The sequence below is a fragment of the Morone saxatilis genome, unplaced genomic scaffold (assembly GCF_004916995.1).
Source record: "Morone saxatilis isolate NCDOM2014 unplaced genomic scaffold, NCSU_SB_2.0 Contig17, whole genome shotgun sequence".
NCBI classification, from domain to species: domain Eukaryota; kingdom Metazoa; phylum Chordata; class Actinopteri; family Moronidae; genus Morone; species Morone saxatilis.
In genome coordinates this window covers 26,284,126-26,294,161 of record NW_023339729.1, presented here as the reverse complement: position 1 = coordinate 26,294,161, position 10,036 = coordinate 26,284,126, and the positions used below count along the sequence as shown (strand labels likewise).

Genomic DNA, 10,036 nt, shown 5'->3' with positions numbered 1-10,036 from the left:
ACAGACCATAATGCTTTAGTTTACCTCCGCTGGTGTGATCACGGCTCCGTCCACTGGACACGCTGGACTGGACGAAGCCTCCCTGAAACACAAAGTGGACTGATCACACATCACCTAACCTGGGCCACGTTTAAGGTGGACTGTATTTTAAGGTGGACCACATCGGTGTGAGTGTGTTTAAAGGTGGACTGTGTCAGTGTGTTTTAAGGTGGACTGTGACAGTGTGAGTGTGTTTTAAGGTGGTCTGTGACAGTCTGTTTAAGGTGGACTGTGTCAGTCTGTTTAAGGTGGACGGTGACAGTGTGAGTGTGTAGGTGGACTGACAGTGTGAGTGTATTTAAGGTGGACTGACAGTGTGAGTGTATTTAAGGTGGACTGCACCTACAGCAGGCCTTGCAGGCAGTGGAAGCAGTAGATGTGTCCACAGGAGTTCTGCTGAGGGTTTAACACAACTCCTCTACAGACAGGACAAACAAACTCATCCTTCAGTGTCAGCACAAACTTCAGCGAGTGCTGGATGGAGGTCAGCTCCGACTCCCAGGACCACACGGGGCCCGTCGACCTCATCCTGGACTCCTCGGACATCACGGACTCCTCAGACTGCAAACTGGACTCTTTGGATCCTCCCAGCTTAGTGTCTGTGGTTGCCATGAGTCTGTCGGCTGAGCAGAGCAAACAGGAGATTTTTATTCTTTTCTTTTTTAATTCAGATGGGAATGTTTGAAAAGAGGCAGTTAAAGTTGACTGGAGGAGGGACACGAGGAGGATTCAGTTTAATGAGACACTGTTGGCTAACCTTCCCTGCACTGTGCCTCACAGGCTGCATAGAGCCTCTGATTGGTGGAAGTGAGAGGAAACCCTGCAGGTAGAACTCAGGGTTCACTTCACATCTGCTGGATGTCTGTTAGGTTAAACAGATTCATTTCATAATCAATAATATTCTCCTAAACAAATAATAATCAGTCATCAGTCACAGAGAAGTGTTCTGATTGGACGACACTGGATCCGCGTGAGTGTCCAACTGACAGCGCGGCAGCAGCACGTGCTGAGGACACAGGCACGCGCCCGGCTGTACTGACTGTGTATCGATTATTGATAATCGATCAGCATCAGCGCGGCGGAGACCGCTCAATAACGCACATCAAAGTGTCTGAATGAGGCTCGTGAACAGTAAAACAATCGATCTGTGATCAGCCGCGCGTGCTGCTTTACTTTCACTTTCACACACACACACACAGACAGACAGACAGACAGCGGACACACACACAGAGTTTAGTCTTCTTACCGCAGTCCGAGGAATCCCTCCGCGGTCCCTCCGAACACCCCACACCGACAGCGCAGCAGATCGATACTGCTGATCGGTATCGATTATCTGTGGTCGATACAGCCGCCGCGACGGAACAGGAAGTTCTAACAGCAGGAAGTGAGTTAACAACCTGCTGCTGTTACTGCAGACAGCGACATCATCATCATCATCATCATCATAATAATAAATGACATTAATATAAATAATGATACAATTATAATATAATGATGACAACATGAACTATAGTAAAATGAACTAATAAAGTAACTTAATGTAGTTAACTTAAGTTATTAGTATTATAATAGCAGTAATAATAATAATAATAACAATAATAATAGCATAATAATAGCAGTAGCAGCAGTAATAATAAGCGTTATGATCAGACTTTATTAGGGGAACCTCCACAGTCTGATCAATAGTCACACAGAACCGGTCCGATGGTACAAATGTAGTTTTTAATGAGAACTCAGAAACATCTCAGCAGCTTCGTCTTTACAGCAACATTTTACAGGTTCTACTGAAACTAAAGGACCGGGTGAGACTCTGTGGCTCCAGATACATTTAACGCAGTGATACATGTTCGCCCAAAAAGCATTAAGAGCACTTTCACAATAATTTTTTAACACCAAGTCCAAATCTGTAGCACCAGGAAGAATAAATAACGAAAACACACACAAAGAAGTTTCAACACGTGGAAAATAATTCAACCCAACAGGTAAAGGAACAGTTTTCATTTGGCTGACGGAGAACATCGTCTGGACTTTACACAAACTGAAGGACGTCTGGTGGTACCCCCTTTCCACCAACCAGAACCCAGTGCTGGTTCTGGTTCAGAGATCCCTCCACTCAGGAACCTTCACCGGTTTGCTTTTCCGAAGGCTAGAGCCCCGTCATTACGTCACTATGTTAGCTACGGCTAGGTTATGTTGGTCAGCTAACATTATTCAAGCAAACACAGCTACTAATTTCTCACATCAATGTTATGAACCCTGAACATTAAACTTTTTAACAATGTTACAACCAAAACATCAATTTCAAAATGTAGTAACCATGTTTGCTTGAATAATGTTAGCTGACCAACAGCTAACTAGCTCGCTAGCATACTAGCTCAATGTTACATTTCTAACATTAATGTGAGAAATTAGTTATCAATAAAATAACATGAATAAATACACAGCTGGCTGGACCCCAGCCCCTGATGGAAGAGGTTCTGGGTTCTAGACTAACCAAGTGTTGGTGCTGCATTGGAACCAGTTTCTAGCAGAGAGTCGGTTCTTTGGCTGTCGAAATGCGAAGAACTGGTTCGAGATTAGGCACCGGCTCCGAACCGGCTCTCAAACTGCCTCTGTGGAAAAGGGGTGGGGCTGAAACTTTAGTGTTTTTAACACACATCAAATCAACTATAAAACCCAACGTGCAGCAGCTGTTTGTCACCGAGTTACTGACGGCTGATTGGATGGATTACAAATGATTCAAACTGTACACGTTAATGCTACCGTACACTGAGGCCTTCAGTTTAATCTCCATCTGTTACACAAACGTTGTGACTGTCAGACGGGTTACCGGTTACCATGGATACGCCGCCATTTTGGGTGAGCACAGATCATATAAACTGCAGTAGCCTGATATTCCTCTGTGCCATAGAGCTCCATCCTCACAACACTGAATGCGGATTAATCCGCTGCTGAAAATAGTCCCTAGTGGAACTAAAAATGTAAAGTTTTTCCTGATGGTGGCACTACAGGAAAGAGCAATGGGTCAAAGGGGAGCAGGTATATTTGTTTTCAGCAGTAATGTACACATGTAGTGAACCCCGGAAGATAAAGACATAAAAACAATTTAGCTCATGAGTGCGACTAAACCACTGGCTTCAAAATGCTTTACCGGTTTGTGTTTTATGTCGAAGAGGAGGCAAACTGATGGAGAAAAAGAAGGGACCCAGGATTGAACCCTGTGGGATGCCATATCTCTGCTGAGGATTTGTTAATGACTTAAAAGGTTGACAATCTTTTACAAAACAAAGATTTTAAAACGAGGTGTCCATCAACCAGCAGCTACGCTGCAGGTAAGTCCTGTGGGAAAGAACTTCAACCCCCTAAAACACAAAAAAATGTTCACCAGATAACAAAGGTTGTTTTGTTTAGTGTAAATGTTTCATTCATGTGTGTTGAGAGTATAAAAGCTGTTTTTCACAATAAAGTCAGATTTTCCCACAGGACCTGAACGCAGCAGCTTCAGACTTTCTTCTTCAGAAACTCTGACGTTCGTTAATGGGAGGAAGATGAGGCCGTCTCTGATTGGTGGACAGCCAGGCCGGGAGGCTGCTGGGTGGAGCTCAGACCAGATCCCCCGGGGTTGCCACAGAGGGTCATTCATTGGAGCGGGAAGGCGCGTGGTTGGGGGGGGGCACGCGGGTTTGGAGGGGCGGATTAGGGGTGGCGGCTGCTGCAGTGTGGGGCGGGGCTGCAGGAAGCGGGCCTGCTGTTGGAGGGGCGGCGGCTGGCGGTGCAGGGAGGGCGTGGCTGGGAGGGAGGGCCGCAGGAGGGGAGGGGGCTGATGGAGGGAAGAGGAGGAGGCGCTGGAAGTCACTGGAATCTGAGCTGAAGAAGACGAGGAGGCAGCAGGAGACGCACCTGAGGAAGTCACCTGACCCTGCAGAGAAGAGAGGGCGGGGCCAGAATTACCTCACTGCAAGTCTGCATCATTCACCTTTAAAAAAGGTCCAGTGTGTAACATTCAGCACATCGTTACCCACAGAGGGAGCGGGTCCTGAAACACCATGTTTCTACAGTGGCCCACAACACACAAACCAAACACTGGCTCAGAAATACTCAGAAATACTTCTTCACGCTTCACGTGGCCACCGTAGTTTCTTCCTTGCACTTGAAAAGGGAGGGGAGAGTGAAGGAGTTGCAATCTGCAACTACACCACAAGATGTCACTAAATCTTACACACTGGACCATTAAAGGTTGGGAACCACTGCCTTAAAAACAAAGACTGACTGGAGCATAAAACAGATCCAACATGTCTCACCTCTTCATCCTCCTCGTCGGTGCTCTTCCCCGACGGAGTGGTGGAGCTGTTCTTCCCCTCCTCTCCAGAGGTGGCGCTGTCTCCGTTGGGAGCTCGCGTCCCCTGCTCAGCCTCCCACTCCTGCAGCACCTCATCCAGGTTGAACCGCCGCCGGTAGTTCACAAAGAAGTTCTTCACCTGGCCCACTGTCTTGTTGCCGATGACGTCGGCAATGGCCTGGAAGTCTTTCCCGTATTTCCTGACACCTGGAAGGACATCGCAGACGCTTCATCCATCGATTCACAGCACACAGAATAACTCTTTAAAGAAAACGTCACATCTCGCGGCAGAAACCTTTTTTTATACGTTTCATATGGCAAATGAAAATGTTTCGATGATAAAAACTATGACGGTAAATAAAGAATATGAAATAAATCTCCAACTTAACTAAAATCCTTTTATCGTAATATTATGGTAAAGTTCTGCCAGTTTTTTGCCATAAAATATATTTTTGTTTCACAGTGTAGCTAGTTTCAGATCCAAAAAAAGGAAAGTCTTGGAGGAAAATAGAGCTGCCTTACTGGTATTTATTACATCAGCATTTTATTGTTGACTCTGATATGTTTTGTGGATCCACAGAGATTTACTTGTTTTGCTGATATATACTGTCAGTGGTAGTCACACAGTCCGTATCCTGTGTCTCTGTCACATTTTGGGAACATTTTAATCCCACCTCTTTCACTCAGGAACACGCTGCAGTTTCTCTGGCTGGGAAGCAGCGAGGAAGAAGAGGAACGGTCAGACCCATTACCTGCTGTCAGTGTGAATGATGAAGCTCACCTTGAACAGCCAGGAGCTGCTCGTCCGTGGTCCAGCGGGCGTTCACCTTCTGGTTACACTGCGACAACACAGAACGACAGACAGGAACAGGATGTGAAGATACTGCCCTCTAGTGGTGATTCATCAGCGCTCAACACAAACAGCTGTAATAAGTAATAAAGTTCACAGTTTGAATGTGTTTGGGTGCAGCTCCTCTTTATGTTTGTACCTCAGGCAGCCTGAACTCTTCGATCCCAGACTCCAGTACGTGTTTCAGTCCGCTGTTCATCTGTTTGGCGTTCTGCACCTGAACAACGAGACGTAAACACTCAACAAAACACAGGAAACACAGGTATCACCAGCAGGTGGCAGCACAGCCCAGGAGGACCAGGAACATGAACAGACATCAGACAGGACATACTGAGGTATGCAACGTTCTAATGTTAGCATGCTAACACTAAGCCCGTCTAATATCCTGCTGCTGCACGAATGTCCTCAATCATATTGTATTTAATAATTTATGCTAAAAAAAGTGACTATATATAATAGTGAAAATTATTTATCATTAATTTCATTAGAACAAAATGCCTGAAAACGAAACAACAAACCTGCAAGGTTTTAAAAAAAAAGCTGCTGTGAAATAATAATTTTAGGCGTAATAGAATTAATAATAGTTGTAATAATTAGTATGAATTATTATAATTAACAGTAATATATCAATTTTAATATAACTGGATATTTCACAGTACAGCAGCAATACAGCAGAAATACACCAAATTACAAAACACAGTAAAACTGTAGTGACACAGAATTGTACTACTGTACAGTAACAGTAACAGTAACAGTAGTTATATTTATATTATAAATAACTATATTTATAATATAAATATAAATAACTATTTATAATATGTATATATATTTATTTATAATATAAATACTATATATATATATAGTATTTATATTATAAATAAAGAACCTTCTGGCAGCTCGGTTGCCAGAAGGTTCTTCGTGTCGTAGCGCCTCCTACCTGTCTCTTGAGGGACACCAGCTCCATGTCCAGCTGACGGAGGAGGGTGTTGGCTGCGGAGGTGCTGCAGGACACGGCCACCACGTCCTCCTGGGTCAGGTACATGCCTTTGGGGGGGCGGCAGCGAGAGCGCTGGTGGTGCCGGTGCTGGAGGGTCTGGTGCTCCCGCCGGCCCAGAGCCACCTTAGAGCCCGGCACCGCCGGCTCCACCTGGTTCTGCAGGGACGGAAAGACGGAGGACGAGCCGTTTAATCAGAGTTCAAACAGTTTATGGCGTCCAGGAGCCGAAGAAACGTTGCTACAGATTATCAGACGAAGGAATTTAACTGGTTCAATAGAAACCCGGCGGTTCAGGGTTGATCCAGAAGTTCTCGTTAACCAACATACCTCTTTCTTGGTTTCCTTGTTGGGGTCGTAGTCGCTGTCGTTGGCTTCTACGGGATTGGCCTCCTCCATCTCCTCATCACTACGGCAACAACAACGAGCCAATATTCAGTTCAGCTTTAAGGAACAGGTTCCCCGAGCAGCTCGGGTCCAGGTGTGAGACCTACCTGTCGTCCTGGTTGCTCCTGTTGGCCAGCTTGCGAGCCTGACGGTCCATCAGACTGGTTCTGGAGCGAGTCTTCTTCCAGGAGTAGTAGTACTTCACCAGACTGGAGATAGATTTGTCCGGTAACTGCAGGACGCCATAAAGTACAACGTTTACCACAAACCCAGTGAGACACCTGGAGGGACAGACAGGTGTGAGCGGGTGGTTACCATCTGCTGGATCCGGTGGAAGCTCTTCCCGTGGAAGCTGAAGGCCTGTTCGAACAGAACTCGGTCCTCCACCGTCCACTCGTCAGGAAATGGAGTGAAGTTCGGAAGGTCGGCCAGAGATTTCTCAACGTTGTGTTTGTGCCAGAAGAGCATCCCGAGAGCCTGGAGACAGGTAGGGAGTGAGACAGGTAGGGAGTGAGACAGGTGAGGAGTCAGACAGGTGAGCAGTGAGACAGGTGGGGAGAGACACAGATGAGTAGTGCAACAGCTGAGGAGTGAGACAGGAGAACAGTGAGACAGGTGAATAGTGAGACAGGTGAGCAGTGAGACACACAGGTGAGCAGTGAGACAGGTGACCCACCTGCTCCACGTTGTACCCGTGTTTCTCTTTGGCGATGGCGATGTACTCGTCCACTGCGGAGGAGAACACAGTCAGACTGATCTGAGGACCTGATAGAGGACAGGACGCAGACAGGAAGTGGACTTACGTTTGGCGTCGATGATGCAGTGATACGGAGACCAGACGAGCATCCCTCCGCTGTCTTTGTCCGAGTACTTGGTGGAGCCTGAACGCACAGACAGGAAGTGTTTCACAGCTGACTGCATTATGGGAAATGTAGGATAGCTTCGTACCGTTAGCATCATTTATTGATACTGATTGTTTTTTTACAGTCGAACTGATAAACTGATATTAGCGTTTAACAATATCAGTATTTTTACCATTTTCTGATCGATCGGTCGATTGGTGGAATATTGATCAGTTTACTGAACAAACTCAAACAACTGATCGATTAATCAGCTCATAGCCGCAGTGTTCATTAGATTAATATATTAATAATCTTTAATAAAGTTTATTCAGAATATTATTCAGAATATTGGTGAATTTATCGGCTCTAAAAAACATTTTAAAAACAAATGACAGTAATGAAAGTTAAATATTGATGTGTAATTATTATAATAATAATAATAATAATAATAATAATGATAATAATAATAATAATAATAATAATAATGTTAATAATAATAATAATGTTAATAATAATAATAATAATAATAATAATAATAATGATAATAATGTTAATAATAATGTTAATAAAGGGGCTGTACAGTGTCTCATTCACTGTGGTGTGACGGGCTGAGGTAGCCTCGGTTCACACACACACACACACTAACAGGCTGTACCGAGGCTACCCCGGTCCGCCTCTCCGGTACAAACCAGCGGACTCTCACCGGGCTCGAACTCGGGAATGTTGGCCTGGTAGTCGGCTCCGACCCGCATCCCCACATCTGGAAAACATCAGCAGCAGACAGGCGCGTTAGTGACACGCTGAAAAACCGCGCACATTCACGCACATTCGAGGCTGTTCGAGGCTATACTCGCCGTGTTCGTCGTCGCTGCCGCTCTCGTCAGAAAAATGTCCGTTAGAAGCGTTGGACGGACTCTTGGTTCCGTTCGAGCGACCTTTCCCCAAATACTCCGAGCCTTTATCCATCATCCCCGGCATCTCCGCGCTCTGACTGTCCGTTTTCCAGCCGCTGTGTCCGGATAGAAAATGTCAGCAGGAGCTGGAGGCTTTTATCAGCTGCTGTTCGCTCGCTCTCCGCAGCGGCCACCGTGTCGCTGTCGCGCTCCTCGCTCCGCTCCCGCCGCGTCCCGCCGCGTCCCGCACCGCCGCTGCGGGCTGTAGGACGGCGCAGAGGACGGCGGGAGTCTGTCCTGTGCGCCGTGTGTGCTGTTATTGTGTCAAACGGTGGCTGTGAGGGACATTTCTGCTGCTTTAAAGCGCTGAACGAGCGGGTCTAACCAGCGCGGCGGAAGGCTTTTTACGCACCGTGGGGCGGCGGTAGGCCGACTCCAGCTGCTGCTGCGCCTGTGGCGGCAGATCCCTCCGCACGCACTAACTCAGTCCAACAACACCACAACAAATAAAACCGGAAGTTTAACAGCAACACGATGATATCAACACAAACAACAACAGAGAGGAGTCTGAACTATCTGTACATAAATAAACAAACACAAACAAACACAACTGTAAACAACGTCTGCGCGTGCGCACAGTAAACAGTGTGTCACAGTTTGAGCTGCAGCGGACTGTTGTTGACAAACATTCAGCCTGTTTGTTTGTTTTCCTCCTTGTTTACCTGCCGGTGCTCCTGCACGGAGCCTGCAGGGCCAGCAGGGGGCGACACCGACCAACAAACAGGAAGTTCTCTTTTACTCACTGCAGCTCTGTAATCCCCCGTTACTCTCAGTAATCTGATTACTCTCAGTACTCTCACTGCACCACAATGTTCAGTCTCTGCTGCTCCCATGTGATATTTATGGAACATATAATATATATTGTAATATATTATTACATAGATAATAAATGTTATATATATAATATATATAGATAATATATATAATATATAATATATATTATATATATTAAATATTATATATATAATATGTTCCATATATAATATATATTGTAATTATGAAATAGAAAGTGTAATAAGTGATAATAATGTTGGATTGGATTTAAATATTTGTGTGGCATTAATGAGCTTCCATAAAGATACAACATACAAACAAAGTGTTAAAAGTATCAGTTCAACATTAAAATAATGATTAAATCATGAAAGTCGTCTATGAAATATGAAATATGTTCTGTCCTGTTCATCAGCTCCACTGAACAGTTTCCGACTGTGAACTACACATCCCATAATCCACTGCAAATGATAGGGATCATGGGTCTGTGTGACTGTGGGGGTGAGACATAATATAATAAAAAATATAATATATATATAATATAATATTATATTATATATTTTATATATAATATAATATATATATATTATATATATATTTTATGTTTGTTATGTATGTAATGTATGTTTATTGTATATTTAATGTATGTTTAATGTATGTTTATTGTATGTTTAGTACTTTGTTTTGTAATATTTGAATTCCCTCTGGATAAATAAACAGTAGATCCTTTAATTACCACAGTGATGTAATGAGTTCTCTCTCTCCCACTGTCTGCAGGTGTCTCTTTACCATCCTCTCTATACCTGTACCCCTCTCTCTCTCCCTCTGTCTCTCTCTCTCTCTGTCTCTCCCTCCCTCCCC

General features: G+C 44.7%; 3 protein-coding genes across 3 annotated transcripts in view; 1 reads left to right on the top strand and 2 right to left on the bottom strand.

Moving 5' to 3' along the window:
• Positions 1 to 3,699, bottom strand: part of traf5 (Tnf receptor-associated factor 5) — an 8,257-nt gene extending 4,558 nt beyond the window's left edge. The window contains exons 1-3 of the mRNA XM_035659708.1: positions 1,286 to 3,699; positions 386 to 662; positions 25 to 82 (exon numbers count right to left, since the gene is read on the bottom strand). Coding sequence (XP_035515601.1) covers positions 25 to 82; positions 386 to 651 — 324 coding nt within the window. The 5' untranslated portion in view covers positions 652 to 662; positions 1,286 to 3,699. The remainder of the gene's footprint in view (positions 1 to 24; positions 83 to 385; positions 663 to 1,285) is intronic.
• rcor3 (REST corepressor 3) lies at positions 971 to 9,094 on the bottom strand. Its single transcript, XM_035660142.1, has 13 exons — positions 8,306 to 9,094; positions 8,155 to 8,211; positions 7,413 to 7,490; positions 7,286 to 7,338; positions 6,925 to 7,086; positions 6,717 to 6,841; positions 6,553 to 6,631; positions 6,166 to 6,381; positions 5,368 to 5,466; positions 5,160 to 5,217; positions 4,341 to 4,585; positions 3,521 to 3,958; positions 971 to 1,045 (listed from the first exon to the last, which is right to left on the bottom strand). The coding sequence occupies exons 1-13, from the start codon at positions 8,427 to 8,429 to the stop codon at positions 971 to 973; spliced, it is 1,809 nt and encodes a 602-aa protein (XP_035516035.1). The 5' UTR covers positions 8,430 to 9,094.
• Positions 8,478 to 10,036, top strand: part of LOC118326976 (potassium voltage-gated channel subfamily H member 1-like) — a 24,404-nt gene continuing 22,845 nt past the window's right edge. The window contains exons 1-2 of the mRNA XM_035660141.1: positions 8,478 to 8,608; positions 9,591 to 9,676. Coding sequence (XP_035516034.1) covers positions 8,478 to 8,608; positions 9,591 to 9,676 — 217 coding nt within the window. The remainder of the gene's footprint in view (positions 8,609 to 9,590; positions 9,677 to 10,036) is intronic.